The 21134-nt window shown below is 41.7% G+C and overlaps 1 protein-coding gene across 1 annotated transcript; it reads right to left on the bottom strand.

Moving 5' to 3' along the window:
- Positions 1–4808: 4808 nt before the first annotated feature.
- Positions 4809–18212, bottom strand: pkp2 (plakophilin 2). Its single transcript, XM_080491713.1, has 13 exons — positions 17774–18212; positions 15075–15145; positions 12363–12967; positions 12149–12287; positions 11807–12014; positions 11539–11716; positions 10648–10765; positions 9624–9785; positions 7952–8128; positions 7125–7278; positions 6858–7032; positions 6708–6783; positions 4809–5830 (listed from the first exon to the last, which is right to left on the bottom strand). The coding sequence occupies exons 1-13, from the start codon at positions 17964–17966 to the stop codon at positions 5768–5770; spliced, it is 2319 nt and encodes a 772-aa protein (XP_080347839.1). The 5' UTR covers positions 17967–18212; the 3' UTR covers positions 4809–5767.
- Positions 18213–21134: the final 2922 nt, after the last annotated feature.

The following is a 21134-nucleotide window of genomic DNA, read 5'->3' as shown; positions in this document are numbered from 1 at the left end:
TTAAATATGAAAACAACAGAGGTTAAAACAAAGTCCTATTAAATGAAAACCTTTTCTTCCACACACCTGTTGCTTCAATATTGAGTACATGACATTAAGTTTGGAAGAATTACACTGCTGCTGCTTCGGGAGCAGATATTATTGTAAAGCTGGAGTCCGATGTCGAGGTAATGTATTTCTGTCAGCCGTAAAAAGAAGTTTATATTGGAGAAAACCAAAACCTGACAGTTCCTCTCCTCACTTGGCTTGTTATCTGGGGGACATAAAAGTGTCACAGTCCGTATTTTCCTGTCACATTTATAATACTGTTGTGGAGTTTTACCCACAGGCTCAGGCAGTCTTCACTGTGTGTGTGTGTGTGTGTGTGTGTGTGTGTGTGTGTGTGTGTGTGTGTGTGTGTGTGTGTGTGTGTGTGTGTGTGTGTGTGTGTGTGTGTGTGTGTGTGTGTGTGTGTGTGTGTGTGTGTGTGTGTGTGTGTGTGTGTGTGTGTGTGTGTGTTTCCGCGCTCGTTTGATTGTCACTCCTTCAGACAAGGTAAATGTGTGCAACTGTCACTGCTGGAGAAAAACAAAAATCAACAATCCGACACTGGAGGAGAAACTTTTTCTTTCTACTTTTCTTCGTCTTATTTAATATCTCAGGTTTCCTCTTTTGCATTTTGGGAATTCTGGATGAATCCAGCATTGCTCCTGACCTCAATCCAACTTTCAACCGTCTCCAAACCTGCTGAAACAAGATCGTCTCTGCCTCAAATCATATGAACACTCTCTGAAAACAAGCATGATTTAACACTTTAACGACTCGGATGTTTGGATTTATCGATGGATTTGTTCCAAAATGTGCAATAACTGCCTCGTTATATGAGATAGCCGTCACTGAACACGGTTCAATCTTGTGTGTGATTGGATGGTGTACTGCACGATACCAAAAGCTTGTGCACGCGGCTCTAGTTTTTTTATTGCTTCCAGCTCGTTTTCAAATCTTTCTAGCCGTCATAAGTTGTCCAAGATTTATGGTTATGGGAAGTTTGCATGCCAGATCCTGTCAGGACGGAGCTAGAAGGGTTTAAATATGAGGTATTCTCCTCATAATGAAGCGATTCTTATTCCTGTGTCCATATGAGCTTTAAATATAGTCAAATTTTGATGATGTACGCACTTCGCTCAAAGGTTTGTTGTTTTTAACAATGACAATAACGAAGATTCTTCCAAAACTGGAGCAATGTTTTCACCATAGATTTTAAAATCTTTTAAAAACAGATGACTCATAAATTAATTCACGTCACAAAACTACAAACGGTTTGTATTAAAAGTGTAGATGTGGGAGAAAACGGGCGACACGCCAGACTAAAGAAAGACGAATCGGTTTAAAAAGATGAGAGTGTATCGGGAGAGTTACAGAGAATATATGGAGTATATAGAAGCAAGGGACCGGATCAGAGCTCAGTGCATCTTTACAGCTGAAAAACAAGCAAACTTGAAGGTGAAGCGGCTCCAGACCAAACACCAATATGGGAAAAGCACAAAATGATCAGCTGTCGAGCTCTTTAACCTACGTTTTTATTTTTAATCCAACAGCTCAAATCTAGATTGAATTAAATTTGATTTTGGAGCAAATTGGGGATTACAAATGTATGTAAATGTTATTCACTGACTTTTTCTTTCCCTTTAAGTTGGGAATCGCCGCTCTAGAGGTCATGTCTTTTTATACATTTTGCATCTAAAACGATTATAAGAAAAGGTTTATGATGCAGAATTCACTATTTGAATGTGGACCATCTGGTTTTAAAGGCGTTTTATGGATGAGTTAGTTAGAGGGAGCAAGAAGAGGGACAGGATGGCAAAAGAGCATTTTTCTATATTGGCTGTTACCTGGTTTGGTATTTTATTAATAACAACAACAACAAAAGAAGAGTAGAAGACCTCAGTCAATATTTGACCCCACGGATGAAATTCATCTCATGATTAAAGTTGTTTTTTCCTCTCCAGTCTCATCGTGCTCAAACTTTTTACTTAAAAGACCCGTCATGTCTGGTGTCCTCCCCGTCTGTGCAACAATAGCGGGCGGTCCATCATTCCACTTTTTATTAAAAGATCTGACTGACGACACTCGTCTGCCCAGGAAACCATCATTACTTTTTTTTTTTTTCTTGTTCCTCCATGATTAATTACTGGAGTTTAGATTACTCATGCTCCTGAGTGATCCTGTCAGTGGACAGGAATGTTCAAGCCCCCCCCCCACGCCGACAATGGCCTCAGTGTAAAGTCCAAACAGGCTGCAGATCTGTGAACGGATCCTCTCTGTGTGTTAGACATGTTCACGGCCGCGCTCGTGTTTCTCCACACCTGTTACCATGTGCTATTTTAAATAGCGCCCTGCCTTCTGGCTTGCTGCTCACGCCGACTCGGAAAACAAACCCGTCCTAATTCTGAGAGGACGTCGCACAAGTGAGGATTCAATTGCTTGAACGTCTTGTGAGCAGGTCCCATTATGTACTTGACACGACGAAGCTCCTCTTGAGGACGAAGAAACGGGAACTATTCACAAGTCGGCCTTTGTTACAAGGATTTGGATCCAAAATAGTTCACATAGTGGCCGAATCAGAGATTATTAAGGGGAAAAAAAAAAAAAAGAGCAGCACAGAGTTTAGCTCCTCAAATAGAAAGGCTCAAGGTTTAATCTGAGAGCTGAACCACTTAGAAGATTTTTATGAAAACTCTTCCTGGAGGACAAAGCTTGCTTGGAGAAGAGACTGTCTTTCCGCTCTCTGCTGCACTACTGCCCTCTGCAGGAAATCCAACAGACCAACATGTCTTATTTATGACCCCGAGGAGGTGTGCATATTTAAAAAAGCAGCATGTTTACATCTGAAAAGTGTTTTCATTGAATTATTCAGCTTGCTGCCTGAATTACGTTGCAGTTCTCTGCTGTAATCCACATTAACGCAGTCGTTTGAAATGAACCTTCTGCTTTTTGAGACGCATTTACTGCAAGTAAACAGAGAAAAAGTAACTTACACGAGCTCTGAAAAGCAATTTACTGTACTGCCACGCTACATTAGAGTCTCATGCAGAGGCTGTGTGTGTGTGTGTGTGTGTGTGTGTGTGTGTGTGTGTGTGTGTGTGTGTGTGTGTGTGTGTGTGTGTGTCTACATTAAGAGTCACTGGGCCCGATCTGTAATTGCTTCATGGGACACTGTTAATTTGATTTAGATTATTTAACCACCGCCTGAAATCAGGCGGAGGTCTTTACAGATTTCCCCGATGAGATCAGCCTCATTAGACGAAGAGGATCTCGGGGGGAATTCGGATGTTTGAATTAAAAAAAATAAAGAAACATATCTGAGCGTGAACGTGGTACATGGTTTCTCTTCGATGAAGCAGAATCAAGAAAGCATGAGATCACTCAACCGTGTGAATATAAATCGAAATGAAATGGGGAAACGGGACGAAGAATAAATATATCGGAGTGTTGGTGGACAGCGAGTTTGGCTGGAAAAGCTTGGTCAGATATTTTCCTACACCCTCCCAGAAGTAACCAAAGAAAACCATTAGTGTGTATTCTGGAAATGTCAGGCTATTAAAACCCTGTGGGAGGAAAACACACGGCAACAAATGTTCAGAAGTCTCTGGAAAGTCTTTTTTTTTTGGGACTCATAAATGAAGAATGGCCAAAAAGAGGCAAATATTAAATATTTTGTTGACTCTCATAAGAAATGGCTTATAAAGATAGAGAAGGCAACATGTACATTTCAAAAAGATTTGTTTCTGTGACACTGGTGAAATTAATTAATTAGGATTATATAAGCACTGTGTGGATACATGTATACATGTCCAGGGACAAGACTACCAGGGGTGTCAGACTCACTTTAGTTCAACGCAATTTAATCTCAATCAGGCCAGACCAGTAAATAATAGGATTATAATCTATGAATAACTTCAACTCTAAATCTAGGTCTTTGTTTTAGTGCAAATATATTAACAATTTCCCATTAAGTTAACCTTTTACAACCCATGACAAACATGTAAGTGGTGAACTGAGGCATGACATTGATGAAATTGCTGGGTTTTTTTGTTTGTTTTTTTCAAATTTCAGATCACAGTGGGTTTTTATACTATCGACATCTTCCAAGACAGAAAATATTTGTTTACATGTAGCTGGAACTCTAATGTAGTAGTGTAGTTCATATTATGATCAGAATAACATGTGAAATGAAAAAAAAAATACCATTAATCTTGACACAGTTCAAAATCTAATAATGATCATCTGAACTGACTCAACACTTCAGACGAAAGGGCGCCTCTGGTGGTCAAGTTAACACATTGCAGTCCGGATTCTGGAACGTTTGACACCCTTGTCCTCTATGTTCAGTGTTTTTTTTTTCCTCTCGTCTTTCTTCCTCCCATCCTCCAAAAACAAGGATACTTTCATTACATGTGAATAAAAAAATTAAAAAAGAGAGAATATCTAAATGTTTCCACTCTCTCAGCAGAATCACCATCAACTGTTAATTCTCAATTAAAACCAAACTAAAGAAGTTACAAACTATTTCTGGAAATCCTTCCCTCTGCTTCTAACTCCGGCCCGTCAAAGAGAAAGTTCACAGATTAGGATAAAACTTCCATCTGTGACACTTTTTACTTATTACTTTGATGAATGACTCAACCTTTTCTGGGTTAACACATTCATTTACAGCAGCGGGGACGTACACACATTAGACTCTGTAGTCATTTGTCATTTTATAAAGCGAAGACAAAACTGACCTTTTTAACAAATCCAGACATCGTTACTGAGGAAAAAGCAGATTTAAGAGAGGAAGCTGTTTATTCGTTTACTCCGGATCAGGGCTCGTCTCGGTGGAGGGGCAAGAAAAGCCTAAAAGTTTCAGGGATAATTTTATTATCATTCGAGAAAAATCTGAATTACGACTATTCTATGAACACACATGACAACTGAATTTACTGGTAGTGTCATAGATAACGATAAAAAATTATTCTGACACATTATATATATATACACAACAATCACAGACGATATATGAGGATATTACTAGTTAAAACTGCCGAACTAGTAAGAGATGGGGCATGATTCTCATTCTCTGTGGATCCCAACAGCCGATGGAAATAATTTCACATCGGGTGACGTCGGGGATTCTCAAAGCAGAATAAATGAGAAAAGCTGAGGCGAATGGACACGTTAATGGATTAAGTTAATTCCAAAATGTTTATTTGTTTAACACGAGTGCAGGAAAAAAAGTAAACTCAGCTTGTTTGACGTGTTAAAATACTTTGGTTACATGTATGTACCAGCTCACTTTAAAATGACTTGAATTGTGGATATGCTTTTTTTTTTTTTTTTTTTTTAATTGTGGTTCTCTGTTAAAGCACAAGCAGAGCACCTTCAACTGTCAAGCTGCCACTACACAGTAGATATAAACTACACAAACAAGAGGGAATACTTAAAACGTGCTCACCTTTCTACATTCAACTGTCAGTTTCTCTCACTTTGCGGCAGATTAATGAGATGTGACCGTTTGCGGCTCTAACATGACAATTACCTCTACTTCAACACAACGTCTCACTCCTGTCACGTCATCAACACAGCATGGGAACCTAACTTAACACGAACGACAGGAAGAGCAGAAGGAGAAACACGTTGAGAAAGTTTAACTTTCTAAAGAATAGTTCGTACGGAGGAACAGTGCAATCGGTGGTTTAAAACGGTTGAAAAAGGAAAAAGAACGTGGCTCGGGTTCGATCATTTGGTCTCATCGAGAGTTCACAACCTTTGTCGTCCTTGTATTGATGAAATCGGACTTCTTGAATCCACCCTGTTGAGAGAAAACAGTGTTAATTAGCCTGACCTTCGCCTTTATGATGCATTATCAGAATTTAATTTGAATCTTTGGAGCCCCCCAGTGGGTCCGATTAACGTCGAACACCAGGGTCTCATAAGTCAATGAATTAAATAACTTGTAATTGTAATTAGAGAAGCAGTCTGCTCACAAACAACCCGTTTTTATTCAGACTTTGAACTCCCTCACTATAAACTCATGTTAACATTTCTGACAGTCTGAAATAACAAAAACACTGTAAATGATGTTTTCATGTTGGGCCACTAGTGGGTGCTGTCGTGTTCTTTTCTTTTAATGAAACCACACGTAGCAGTGAACAACATGCTTTAAACATTAACAATGGGAGAACACAGACATGCTGGTGGACAGACGACCGCTCGTCATGGAAACGGAGCCTCTGACCCACCCTGACGGGGTCCCGGGCCACAGATTGGGAACCGCCATCAGTGAACTTACGGGACATACGAGGTAAACCTCGCCATCTTATCTCAGTTTTCTTTTTTTTCCCTCGTCATTTTATGTCCACTTTGTGCAAAAAGCGTAAACAAGTAACCGACTCCTTCAAACGGAGCCGAGAATCAAAAGAAGAAGTTAATTCAACCCTTTCTACATTAAATAAATCATCTGATCAGAGCTTTCCATCATTTAATGCACAAACTAGAGGTTTTGATTAAAGCTTGAAATGCAGGCCTCACAAGTCATCTAAAAGACGAACATCACAGAGATTCAGAAGCACGGCGGCTCCCAGCATATCAAAACACTTCTCTGAAGCCGACTGCGCGCTCAGAAAATTCCCTCCAACGGAGGAAACGTGACCGTCCTTGAAGAACATGAGCGCGTGATGTGTGCTGACCTTCTTCAGCGCTCCGTGGAGATCGCGGTGTTTCCACATGGCGTGCAGGAGGACGCACGCGGCGTGACCTGCCCGGCTTCAAGGAAGCAGACGGGTTAATCAGACAGCGAAGCAGCACCTTCATCCGACGAGCCGCGCGATTTCACTTACCCGTTGTCCGTGTTGGCGACGTTCATGACCTTGGGCAGCGCTCCGTGGTTGATGATGGCTTTGACGTGCTTCATGTCGGTCTGGCTCAGGTTGGTCAGGGTCTGACACAGGGAGGTCGTGACCTCGCTCAAGTCGCTCGGCAGCATCCTCACCACCTCCGGCAGCACCTGGTTGGCTTTGGGGGGGGGGAGCGGCCAGAGAACAGGTGTGTTTTCACTGCGTGCCGCGTGTTTAATGCTGTGGCTCGTTGTCTGGGTGGAAGATTACCGATGTCAGGCAGGAGCTCCTGGTAGCGAGAGAGATTCCGTATCAGGAACACGGCTGATCTCTTCACCTCGCTCTCTCCCTCCTCTAAAACCTTCTTAATGTGCTGCAGGCCATTTTCTCGCTGAACGATGGTGAAGGCGATGGCTTCAGTCATCTGTCAGAACACACAGACAGTACAGTATTAAAATAGATGTTACAAGGCCGACACAAGACACCACAAGACATAATCCTTTATTTGTCCCACAAAAGGGACATTTCATAATAATTAGAATACATTTTATCTAAAATGCACTTTTCATTTAAAGAAATCTCAAAATTGGTATCAAAAACCTCCAACAAGTGGCTCCAGTGTTTATTCACGACTGTAAAGACAAGCAATTGTTAGAAATGTCTGCTTGTCATCAGGATATCACTTCAAATAGATTTAAAAAGAAAATGACAAAAACAAAGACCATAGTTTGACATTTTTGACCATTTAACAAAATGAGTTATCAAATTCGACCAGAGTCCAACAAACAACCAACTGTCCAGGTCAAGCCTGTTTTATGCTATTTACAGCTCGTTCAACAGATTTGATTCATCTTCTTTAACTGCAGAAAACAGGAACGATTGATGCACATAAGTTAATTTATCAATAAACAAAGATATCTAGGAATCAATGTTGTTTTACTTTCCTTTCCAGAAATAGCCCATGAAACGTACAGATTTAACTTCTTTATTGAATTAAAATAATAGGAAGAAAAATAATTGTTTTCCTTTATTTATAGTTTATTGAAGTGAATGTGAGCAGCAGAACAGAACCGGATCTGAACTCGGTCCCTCCTCACCGATCTGTTTCCGGCCGTGATGTTCTGCAGAGCTCCGATGGCGGCTTCCTGGGTGCAGTGCCGCGTGCTGCAGGCCACCAGGGACAGGTACATGCGCACCGTGATGGGGCTCCACAGCCACTCGATGCCATGGGGGTTCGCCTTCTCCTCCAGCAGGGGGCGCTGTCTCTCCAGGTGCTGAGAAGAGCAGAGTCAGGAGGTTCACTGGGTTCAGCTGAGCAGCATCACAACTGGAACGTTTCACATTAAATTCTGTGTGCTGCTGAACAGTATGTCAGTATGGATACTAGATACTACACATATGTATGTGTAATAACAGTAAAAGTTAAAAGGTATCAATAAAGCACCAGTAATACCACAAATGTACTAATAAAGTACCAGTAATAGTTAAAAAGTATCAATAAAGCACCAGGCAAAAAGCCACAGTAAATTTGTCATTCAAGATGATTTTGGTGAAAGATAAATCATCCCTCTTTAACACCACAAACTCTCGCCAAACTTTAAGGTAGAGACTTCACTTAACTTTTAAAATGACAACACACACAAACACACACAACAGGAGTGATACGCATTTCTTGTGTTAACGGTTTGTTGAATCGTGAGCAAAAGTCACAGCATAATATTCCCCAATTCCCCCAAAAGTAAAACTAACACCAAGTTAAAATAAGAACTATTAGTGCATTATTTAGAAAACATCATAAACAACTTGTATTTTCTTTAAAAACACTGAAATCAGATAGGATCTTTGTTTTCCTTGTTTCTGCACCCAAACTTTTCTTCAGCGATCAGAATTTTTGCAGCCGGAACATTTTCACCAATTCTCACAGTACGCATTAGAGGCTCATGTCATTTTTTATTTTTCACTGCAATCAACTTTAAACTGAAAAATTGCAGTGAATGTCTTGTTTTTAATCCCGTTGGCTGGAGGAGATGCATCAATTGAGATTCCGACGTGATGTGAATACGCTTTTCATATTTTGAGTGTAAGACTTTGGCAGGTCGACACAGAAACACGAGATCCACCAGAACAAACATCATTGGGATTAGAATGAACATGAAACTCACGTTCTGGATGTCAATAAGGCTTCATAAGATGACAAAAACTGAGATTACAGGCCGTCACAGCTGCATATTAACGTCTGTGGTTTGAAAAGACACTCACTAATCCCCATACATGCTTTATATACAGATGTATATGGAACTAGAAGACACTGATTTGAGAAGAAGAACGGCTCTCTGAAGCTGATTAAGTTGATAAACTTTGGTTTATTTAGTGGAAAAACAAGTATTGCTTCAGTCGGACTAAAACTGGGTCTTAAATGTGCATTTTAACATGTCTGCTTGACTGAACACGACCGAAGCATGTATACAGACCAGCCGAATAAGGTTTTATGTATAAAAAAGGGCTGAAAAAGAAGTGGAATAGACAGAAAGGAGGTTATGTGCAAATTTGCAGCTTTTTCTGTAGTCGTCACTCTGGTTTGCCAACTTTCTAGCTCACTCTTGAGTACAGTTGGAATCTGTAACTGGAATCAACGCTGAGAAGATGAAGGAGCACAAATGGCCTCCTGTTATCGTGTCTTTATGATTTCTACGACTCGGCAGTTGGACGCAGACTAACATGTAAACGTACACACGGAGCAGAGCGCTGAATACATTCCGGTTCATTTACCTGTGTGATTTGGGCACTGCGATACGAGAAACAGCCCACGGCCTTGGGCTCGGGCGCCAGGTTGTGCCGAGACGCTCGGAGGTCTTGTGTGTAATGCTGCGGGAGCTCGGACTCGATCTGATAGGACAGGTTGTGCAGGATACAGGTACAGTTCTCTGTGGACTGCACAGCAGACGGGCATACATTAGGACACGTGGACAAACTACAACACAGTCAGATTTGCTTCATGTGTAATACTTGTTTGGAGTTGCAACGCGCTTAAAGATCTACAATTTGAACTTTTCTGACATTTGAGCAGTTTTAGTTACTAAAACTATGATATTTACCGAAGTTTTAACAAGAAAAAGCATTTTTCTGTTGTCTTTTTACGTTTTCTTTTCACTGTCTGAGCCTTTGGCAATGGAAATGTAAACCTTCATTTGTTATATTTGGTCATCTTTCCATTAACCTTTTCTTCTTTTATAGGATTTAGCGACATTTTATTGTCATGCTTACACACGAGACAGAGCAAAATCCGGAAATGATTCAACATAAAAAAAGATATCAAATAACACAGACAATAAAGAGTATAGGAACTGAGAAAAAAAATCATAATCGATAATATAAAAAGTTCACAGTAATATAGTATGAAACCTTGATATAGTATAAACATTACGAGTGTTGATGCTAAAGTACAACGAGAGCTCAAGTCCAGTTGTTCTGTTTAATGATGATCATGAGAAGATCTGTTTGGAAAAACTTTTGTACTCAAGAAGGAAGTTAAAATATTATAACCGAGCTACAAAGCTGTCGCTTCTCAATGAGCAGTCGATGCTGATCTTTGGGGAATTGAACCTGCAACCTCCCGACTGAAGCTAAAGTGAGTCAAAACTGCCACAAAATAAACAGCAGAGGAAACGAGTGACAGAAGGAGGGTAAAACTAAAGTCAACATGTCAGATTTGAACCCTTTTCCTGCAAAGTAGGAGTGTTTACTTCTGAACGATGGGACTTAATTCTGGCCTGGAGCAGGACTTTGCCGTCACCTTGTCATCGGTGTCACGGTTGGCGACGGTTCCCCGGGTGTAGTAGACCAGCGAGTCAATAAGGTTCTCGCACTCTCTCATGGCTCTCCTGACGTCGGGGCCAGCCGAGCTCAGATTTCTGGAAACAGTCAAAACAAACAGGAGCGCACGCGTTTCAATCAGATAAGCAGATTTCAGCTGCATTTTGACGCATGTGAGGAAAAACTCAAACGTGAACGTGGATCGTTTCGCTACGCCGTGCTCCGTTTTGTACCCCGCGGCTTTCAGCAGACGAATAAATCCATTTATATCACATGATCCGACCTCACCAGGAATAGAAACGCAACAATTAACATTTAGAAGTTGGGAGCGTGAGCTCTTTGTGCCGTGATGAAAAAGAAGCGGTGGAGGAACACGTCAGTTTTGTTCATCCAGCAGGGGCTCAAAAGGCTTCAGAACATGATAAGAAGAACTTGATAAGACCGAGCGAGACCAGGACTGAATGATTTCAGCTCGGCAGAGCGGGGAGAAAAGAGGGCCACATGAATAATTCAGCCTTTCACTCTTTTCATCTGGCTATAGTTGCCAGGGGAGCGGTGCGTCTGATATCTCCTGCTTTGTAAACAGGGGGTGGGGGGGTGATGAGGTGAAAGCAACACGATGATGCACTATCTCTAACCACAGCAGATAAACTGTGGCTGAATGGCAGAATGGAGGAAATACAAGCAGGGTGCACAACACTTCAGTCACAGACCTTCTTCTAAATTCAAGTCACTGTTAAATCAAGTAATTGTAAAAAAAAAAATTGCATTGTGTGACCACCGTCATTAGGACTATTTTCCCGTTTGGATCATCTTTAACGTCCTCTGGAGCGGCCTGCGGACTGAAATCCGACTGAGCAGTGAGGCTTACCGCAGGCAGCCGGTGGCGTTGTAGAAGGCGTCCGCGTCGGCCAGGAGCTCGTGTTTCGGATTCTCGCCCTCGTAGATGCCCGAACTGGGAACGAGGACTGAACGGGTGAGGACGGACAAGGTCTGTCTGGAGAGAAGTTCCTTCAGGACGTCGTGAGACGAGAGGTTCCACAGCACTCCTGGAAGCGAGAGAAACGTGGTCTCTCATCTCGAAGAGGGTAAAGGGAACTCCTCACACGTCACTAAACTAAATCAAGAACAAAACTGACCAGTCAGCTGGCGCCTGGTCTCCATGTCGTGACTGCTGCCCAGCGCGTGCAAGATGATCTCCACCCCGTCGTTTTCCTTCACTTCCATTTTATTCTCGCTGCTCTGGAAAACGACGTTGCGCAGCGCGCCGGAGGCGACGCGCTGCACCTCCTCGCTGTCGTTGTTCAGGAGCTGGAGCAGCTTCCCGATCCCTCGGAGGTAGTACATCTGAAAACAACAACCAAAGAATCGATCGGGGCCACCGATTGGCTCCTGGAAAAGTCAGCGCCAAGAAAAAAGTAACCCACTGCTTGAGAAAAGCAAACGCAAACCAAGCCCACACAGCAGACGGTTGAACGTACCATCTTTTTCGCATCCGCCCTGAGGAAACATTGATTTCGTATGTAGCTCGCAGCATTGCTCAGCGTCTCCTCGTTGTCCTGGCTCAGAAGGCTCACCGCCCTCTCCAGTGTCATCTCTGGAGGCTTGTTCGCCGATTTCCTGTGTGGAAACACACACGTGATTCCAAACACGAGCACAACACGCCAGCGAGAGTGTAAGCCCGTCTTGTCTTACAGCGTCGTGATGTTCTGCGTTTGAATCTGCTGGACGGAGACATCTGGCTCCAGTTTGACCTCCACGCTGCTGCCGGACGGCGGGTACGACTTCAGTCTCATGGATCTCTGCCCGGACCGCCGGAACTGCGCCAGCCAGGCCAAGCCGTCGTCGCCCTGGGCGGAGCCGAGCCTCACGTCGCCGCTGACTGCCCCGAAACTTTGTTTCTGACTCATCCGCGAGCCGTACTCGCCGCTCTGCTGGAACGCCGCGTTTGTGAACACGGACTGTGACCCGGCGGCCTGTCTGAAGGACCTCTGCCGGACGGTCCTACGCACCGACGTCGACGGATTTATCCGGACGGTGTGAGGAGCCTCCGAGAAGGCGTAGCGCTGAAATGACGATTCAGACCCCGGCAGGTTGTACTGTAGAGTTCCCACGGCGTGAGTGTGGGCGGGGCCGGGGCCGGGGCCGGGGACGGTGTGCATCCCCTGACGGTGCGTACTGTAGTTAAAGCGGCTGCGAGGTAACACCGGGCTCGGCGGTGGCGACAACTCCACTCTTCTGGAAGGTCTTTGCATGTAGTTACTGGAGAGCGAGCGATGAGCGTAATTCAATCCATTAACCTGAGGAGGAGAGAAGAAGCACAGCTCCACCTTCATACACACAATCACATATTTGCAGGCGATGTAGCGTCACAGAGTAAATGGAGAGGAGCCGTGAGCAGGCCAGCTCTGCACAGAAAGGATCTGGAGTCCAGACTGGATCAGGGAATATTGCAAATGTGAGGCAGAAGTGCCAACCACTACACCCCCACAACGCTCCATTTTCAAGAATCCTACAGTGATCAGCGTCTATTAACTATAGGGCCACAAATGTCATCTTGAGTGGGCCGCAGCGGAAAAATAGTGCCACAATAAGCTTTAAATGGAATGTTTTCTTCGTTGCAGAGTATACAGGATGAAAATGTCTATATTTTTGCAAAACCAAACATTTATATATAAAAAAAATGACTACGATCTCAACATAAAGGCAATTTTAATGAAACTGTGTGTTGAAAAATAAAGTGAAATGTCCAAAACACATAGTAATTACATGATGGGGGTTTTTTACAAACTCACCCTGACAGCATGGCTTTGAGGCTCGGACTAGTTATTTATCTGTATTTGAGTTTTTAACATTTTATTACGATTACTTTAATAGCGATGGACTAGAATAAAACATTAAAAAAAACAAGGCTTTTAAAAATGTTCACCAACAAGCACACGGATGATGACGAACATAAAGCAGATTTTATAAACGCTCCAGTGCAAACTGGAGATGCGATTTCAAAGCGGGTGATTTAGTTTGAGTCTTAATGACTGGGATGATTTTTATAAAGTTAAATTAATACCAAGTTCAAGCACATTCAAAGATTGAGTCAGCACAGGAGATGTGAGCACATCCCATCCGCCCTGACAACCTCACACCGGTTACCTTCAAGCTCTTTACTTCAAAGGCTCCGGCAGCCTTCACCCCCGAGTCCTCCGGAAGAGTATTTAATACTTTTGTTTTTCCTCTGCCGCTCCCTGAGATTATCACATGAGACACTGCTGGCCGCTCTAAAACATTTCCTCCTGGGGTTTCGTTTCCTAACAACTTGACTCCGGTGGCTCCTCCACTGTATTCGGTGTGTCGGCTCGTCGTACCTGAAAATGGAAACACGCCAACCGGCGCCGCGGTCCAGCCCTCACCATTGTCCTCTCATGTGTTTGTTTGGCACAAAAATGACTTCACAGGGGTTTCAGGTGGTCTTAATATAGGGACCACATCACATTTAGGATCAGAACCAGGATCAGAAACCGGCTTGGTGACGTTTACAGTGTAAGTAATGAAGTAATAAAGTAATATAATCTTATTTAACTTTTGCATTGTACAACAAGCACGATGGTCAATAAGTGAGGCATAAAATGTAATAATAAGTGAAAAGTCATATAAATATGAAGAAATGGAGAGTATTTTTCATTTACTTTACTCTCCAATATGAGGCATCCTAATGATTTACGAATGGATAAAAAAAATAAATAAATGCATTAAATAAATGTAACAACAGTCATTTAACTCTGATGTCAGGTTTTCCAGTCAAAGTTGGAATTTACATGAAGTTCTGAATTGTACGAAGGTTGTAACAACTTAATTTCTGAATATGATAGCAAGTCGAGTCCAAACACTTCTCTTTAGTTTGTCAGTTTCAGATCTTTATGCATCGGCAGCAAAACCTGTTGAATTAGTCTCAAATGATATGTGACATCATGGTAAATGGACTTCACTTGTATAGCGCCTTACGGCTGCGTGAGCGCTTCACATTCACCCATTCACACACCATTGGAGGCCACAGCCATGCACTCCAATGGGAGTAGTCTGGGGTTCAGCGTCTTGCCCAAGGACACGTCGGCATGTAGACAGTCAGAGATGGGAATAGAACCAACAACCTTCCGATTGGGAGACGGCCGCTCTACCAACCGAGCCACATCAAGTGAAAGATGAGAATAAAAATCAGTTTGGAGGCAGTGGCAGAACGCAGAAACCCTCATTTGACTACAGTCAAATTGTAAAGCAGCAGAGTTGAATTGCAGGAGTGAACGAGGTTCGTTGTTTTGTGACGCTCAAGAGAAGAAGTGAGGCCTTTCACACGAGATCAAACATCCAGTGTCAGTCAGTTTGTTCCCGTGTGAGGGAGGAACAGCGACATACCTTCGTGTTTGGTAGGAATCCATCTGCAGCCTCAAAGCTCCTCGCCGCGCTCTTCTGTAAGTGGACCCCACCTGAAACCACACACACACACACACACACACACACACACACACACACACACACACACACACACACACACACACACACACACACACACACACACACACACACACACACACACACACACACACACACACACACACACACACACACACACACACACACACACACACACACACACACACACACACACCTAAACATTTTAGAGTTTGCATGTTTTCCCTGAGGATCGACTCCACTCACTCAAAACCTAAAAAAAAAAAATCACACAACCAAACATCAGAGCGGATCTCACTCAGTTCTCATTCACTTTGCTGCCTTCCTTCTACTCTATAAAAGTGATATATATATATACACACACTCAGCCAAGCGAGATCAGGTTATTTTAATCAATTACCAAAATTCAAAGTGAACAAACTTTTGTTTTAACTTGAAAACATCTTCATGCCTGCTTAAAACATTTGCATAGTACAATATAAATACCAAAAATCAACAACTCAACAAGGTCTACGTATATCATGATGGAAAACTAAAATTTAATTATCTAGTTTATTGTGATAGAATATATGTATCTGTGTTTATTTATTTGTCATATTTTAAATAATATCCTTGCATAATGAGTATACTTTACTATACATTATATGAATTAAAAACAAAATTAAATATATACATTTATTTATACCTTTTCAACAGATAATTCGTACGAGTAAAATAGTTCTAATGTGTTTATATGAATTGATAATTCAATAGGTGGATAGTATATAGAGTATACATATTAGGAGAAGGTGTGGGATTATAAAAGTTGTACTTCTTCCCGCTCCTTTTCAGACATGCAACCTGATTCTATTTTTTTCTGCTGTCGCTTATTCAGTTTTTTTTTTGTGAAATAGTTTTGGATGATTAAAAAAAATGTTTTTTTTTAAATTAAATAAATCATCTTATTTCATTTGTTTTCACCTCCTTTAAACACAAAGTGTTGGTCAACTGCTGTTTTTTCCTGCATTCTATGGCGACTCTCACACTGAACTCGTGACGAGCGTGGATACGAGCTCTTCACTTCCCCAACAGAGAAAGAAACCGCGAACAATCAGCTGCAGAAATATAAAACCAGATTGTGTCAGCCGTCACCTCTCAAACGCAAGACGGTGAAACTGCAGAAACCTGTTGGACAAGAGCAGCGGAGTGCATTCCTGTCAGGAAAATTACTTTATTTAATAGGCCACAGACTTTCTCCAGGTTAAACCCTATAGGAGCTTATATAGGAATTTATAAAGCGCTGCACACGTTGGCAGCTTTGACAAAACATACACCAGTTTAGGTGAATTTAGAGTTTGTTTTTGCCTAATTCATATATGTTTTCACATACTGCAGATTAGAATAAGATATGTGAGAATAATGCTGGTCAGAAACGGCATGAATGGTGAAATCACAGAATAGATTAAGTAGTGTAATACACAGCTTCACTGCGGCTTATTAACCCTTCAACAGGCTTCAGAACACAAACAGCAAAGGCAAAATTATTTCTGAAATTCTTTAAAACATACATCTTAAGACCCATTAAAACTCCACCTCTTTTAAACTCTCTCACACTTGAAATTTCACTGTAGAGTCTTTATATTCCACCTGGATTTTTTTTTTAAAGCCTCCAGGACTCTTCAAAACCAGCTGGGCCAAACCATGACTCTCTCTCTCTCTCTCTCTCTGTCTCTCTCTCTCCGGGACTCTGACTTTCTTTGTGCAGAACTCCGACTCCCTCTTTCTCCAGGACTCTGATTCTTTTAAATACACGTGTTCTTCAGAGCTGACTCAGACTCTTTAGCTGGTTTCTTCAGACAGTGGAAACAGATTATTCAAACAAATCACACACGGTCTAAACCCGACCTGGAATTACTTCCAACAATTGTAAGCTTTGTTTTGCCAATACTCTTCAAACTGCACAAAAATATCTTCAAAATGAAACTTAAAATCAAATAAAAAACCATCACATTGAGCAGGATTTTAAAGGGTTAATGCTGAGTTGCCCTTTAAATAAAAAGGGCATGTCTTTATGTGTAAACACACAATAATCCAGAGAAAATAAACTACAAAATGACAAGTTTACCCATAGTTTTCCAACCTTCCTGTGCTTTATTCCACTTGTAACTTAGTGCTGTTTTGTATTAATATGCAGCTGTGGATCTGGTATTTTCTAATCCTATTATTATCATCTGACATCTAATGTTCTGTTATTTGTACCTGCTTGGAACAGTTCAATATGTGGATTTCCTGGAAGGGATGACAGAATTTAATACATTTATATGTTATATAAAAATAACATCTTCAGAATAATTACTAAATTGATATTTTCTAAGGACACAAGGACACATCAAATTAAACTTGACCATTTGAGGCACTTTATGCTGAACCAGGACTCCAATAACACTGATCTTTCTTAAAATAAGTGAATATTTCAGTTTAATAAAAAAACACCATCAGACGCTCGTAAGGTTAAATAGGGCTCATGTTGCGTTCAAATGCCTGCTTAAACAGTAGGAAAAACCAGAGACACCTTACATTGTGAACCGTGAACCTTCAGGTGAGAACGCGAGGCGGATTAGTTTGTATAACCACATTAATTTAATCCAGAGAGGCTCGGTTACCGTTTGACACGCTTTTCCGAGCCTTGCGTGCCAGGGTGAGCTGGACCTGCTGCTGGACGCGCAGGCTCCGGTCGCTCGGGTACGGCTTGGCCGACGCTGCGGGGCCGGACTGGGCCGGCAGAGCCAGGCTGGTGTCGTCCAGCACGGACGAGTCGTGCGCGGGTAGAGCCGACTTGATAAACACCTCGTCCATCGTCAGCGAGCACGAAACGCGTCCACAGGCAAGGTGTCAGCCTCATTGAACCAGCCCGACAGGGTTCGTGGTGGATTGAGTCCGTCCTGCTTTGTTGTCCTCCGCCAGGTTGTCTCCCAGGTGGCGGCGTCCTGACATAAAGGGGGCGGGGCCTGAGCGGGGCGGGGGCGGGGCCAGGGGCGCACCTGCGGTGTCAGGTGTCTCTGCTGCAGGGAGGTATCAGTTAACGTTACTTCTATTATGAATGAAACTACGCAGTTTACCCAAGCGTGGGGGGAGTTTAAACACACAGCTTCACTTTCTGTTCCTCTGCTAAGAAAAACAATTTGTTAAAATCCGGTTGTTTTGATGTGAAGCGAACGACACATCACCAGGGACGGTCCGGAGTCTTTCTAGGACATGAGGGGGGAACCAGGGGTCAAACCACAGAGATCACTCCTTCTATGAGGAGGACATAACTCTAATCATCGTTCAATTCAAGGATCACATGGGTAAATGTGGGGATATAAAGGATTTCCTCAAGGGAAACAATAAAATATGATTAGTTTAAATTTAAGTTGCTTTTGTTGTCTCAGTTAATTGTTTCTCTCTGTGAATGATTGTGTGTGTGTGTGTGTGTGTGTGTGTGTGTGTGGTTGTCTCTGTGAGTGTGTGTTGATGTATGGAGGATGTATGTCTTAAAAACGCTGAGTTTACTTGAAACGCATACTTTGTTTTGATTCAAGACTGAAGCCTGTTTCACTTCAAATGTGTGGTTTAATGATTTTAAAGCAGATGTTCTTTCCATCTCTGGTGTCATAGCTTTCATGTGTTTGACAGATGCATTTTGTGGGCAATAGTTCTTCTATATAGACTTCGTAGCTTTGTTTTATTAGTTTGATTTTGTCTGCACTTTAACCTTCATGTTCACTATTTGAAATGTACTCGAGTTTAAGTTCTGTTGTGGTATTTTGCAGTGTTTTAGATTTTTGATGAATTTCTCGATCATGACAATAAAAAGTATTGTATTGATTTGTATTGTATTTGTGGTTTACCACTATGGAATCCCATCACATTGTCATCTATCAATAACGATATCTTGTTTTAGTTTTTTTTAATTTAATTTAATTACAATTATTTTAACAATCACACACAGTGCTAAACAAAACTACAATAGGGGATCTCCAGTATGCATGTTTTCCATTGCGTGTTGCGTGTTTCCACTTTGTGCCGGTTCCTGGTTATGGCCTTTTTAATGGCAATAAGTACAATTTTAAACAGATATTTGTCTTCTTTCCGCACAGATTCGTCAAGTTTTCCCAGATACATGAACACACAGTTGTTTGGTATGTCGTAGGACAATATACTGTAATATTAACAGTTGTAGTTACAATATTCCAAAACGGTTTTATTTCAGAACGCCACGCAGTCCCCAGCATGGTTATTTGGTTTTTAACTGTCTGTTCTTAATCTGGGGTGTTATAAACTCCCTCCATATCTGAGAGCTGCTGGTAGAACATTGTGTCGGGCACATTTTGCACCAATCGTCGTCTGAAATGTCGATCTTTAACTCTGCTTCCCATTTATTTTTAAGGTAAAGTGTTGAGTTCTCTCTATTCTCCTCGAAAGCTTTATAAAAAGCTGAGATGACCCGAGATTGACCCTGATTATACGCATCCACTATAACTTGGATGATGCCATTCAATTCAATTTTAGAATCAATTGTCGTCTCTTTCATAATCTAATCCCGAATTTGTAAATATCTGAAAAACAAATCTTGTTTTTGAAATCCAAATTCCTCTTCTATTTCTCATACACTTCCCTTGTTTATTTATTGTTGTCTTTCTCATCCAAACTTTGGATCATATTCTTGTTGATTTGGCAAAGACAATCCACCCTCACTCCAAAATATCTAGTTTTAAATATTGATAAAACACGTTCACAGTATCACCAGTCATACTGGAGTTAAAGATCCCACCAGGAAACATTGTGCTCGATTCGCCCTCGCCTTTGCGATATCCTCTGTTGATTGTAGTGACACATTAACCAATGAAACCACAATGTGCACAGAGAGTTTGTTTGTCAGCAGAGATTCGACAGCAGCATGTTTGCATGTGGTCAATCATTAACTGGAATCATCATCTGTGCGATGAGCTCACCTCTTCTACATGCTGCTTTATCATGCCCATGGCAGTGAAAGGTCGCTTTTCATTTTTAATATCTTGAAATTCAATTCAATTCTATTTGTAACACAGTCATCTCAAGGAACCGTGAGAGAGGAAATCCCTCCCACTATACATGCTGTACTGGGATTACATATTATGATTTCTAAGTACTTTAAGATGAGTGCTATAAAGGGTTAAGGCAGGAGTTAGAAACAAAAGGCCCATGGATCAAAAACCGTCCCGCAGGAGGCGCCAATGCAGGCAAACCATCAAGCAAATTGGAAAAAAATTCAAAAAAAGTAGAAATTTTATTTTAAAAAATCCTTAAGAGTAGTGGGTTGTCACTTCCAACAGCAGAAAATATGACTTATATCAGCGATCAAAGCTCTCAGATAGACACTTCCACACATTACGGGAACTGATGAGATTAGACGGGTTGTCGTCTTGAATCGTTTCCCAGCGTGAATCTTTTGCTCTCCCAACATCTGCTGCCGCACAAACCGTCCCGGCCCAATAAAGGTTTTGGTAATTCCAACAAAGAAAGACGTGAAAGGGACTTGGATCATCTGCATACTTCTCCAAATAGACAGTGAGCACACCAAGCCGCTGGGTATTAGGTTTTCTTAACATTAATGAATACCCGTCGTCTTGCGATCGTGTCAGTGAATATATCTGGAAACTGCTGCGTTTCTTCCAAATGCAAGATGCTTAGGATATTAAAAGATTGAATAGTTCTGCTCCACCCTGAGAGGAGTGCTGCTTTGTGCAGGATTTACAGAACCGTGTGATTTATCTCCTCTTAAAGATAGAAATAATGGCCATGAGCTTATTAAACATGCACTGTTCCTTTTAAGAAGAAATTTGACCATATGTATAAAAGTTAAAACCAAAATGGCACCGGTGAGTGCAGCTGCAGTCGTACCTGTCCCTTCAAGACTTTTCTTTTTTTAATTATTTCTTCTTTTTTTTTAAACCTTTTTTCTTGAGACACACTGGTGAATATTGGTTCATCATATTTTAATTG

The sequence above is a fragment of the Lipophrys pholis genome (genome assembly GCF_963383615.2).
Source record: "Lipophrys pholis genome assembly, chromosome: 22".
Classification (NCBI taxonomy): Eukaryota; Metazoa; Chordata; class Actinopteri; order Blenniiformes; family Blenniidae; genus Lipophrys; species Lipophrys pholis.
Note: the sequence above shows the minus strand (reverse complement) of the source record. Positions and strands in the feature narration are given on the sequence as shown.

Coding starts and splice junctions, on each gene's coding strand:
- pkp2 (XM_080491713.1), bottom strand. CDS start 17,966: ATGGACGAGGTGTTTATCAAGTCGGCTCTACCCGCGCACGACTCGTCC. Junction 12,968..15,074: donor GATTCCTACCAAACACGAAG/GTATGTCGCTGT, acceptor TCTCCTCCTCAG/GTTAATGGATTGAATTACGC. Junction 11,717..11,806: donor GACCAGGCGCCAGCTGACTG/GTCAGTTTTGTT, acceptor TCTCGCTTCCAG/GAGTGCTGTGGAACCTCTCG.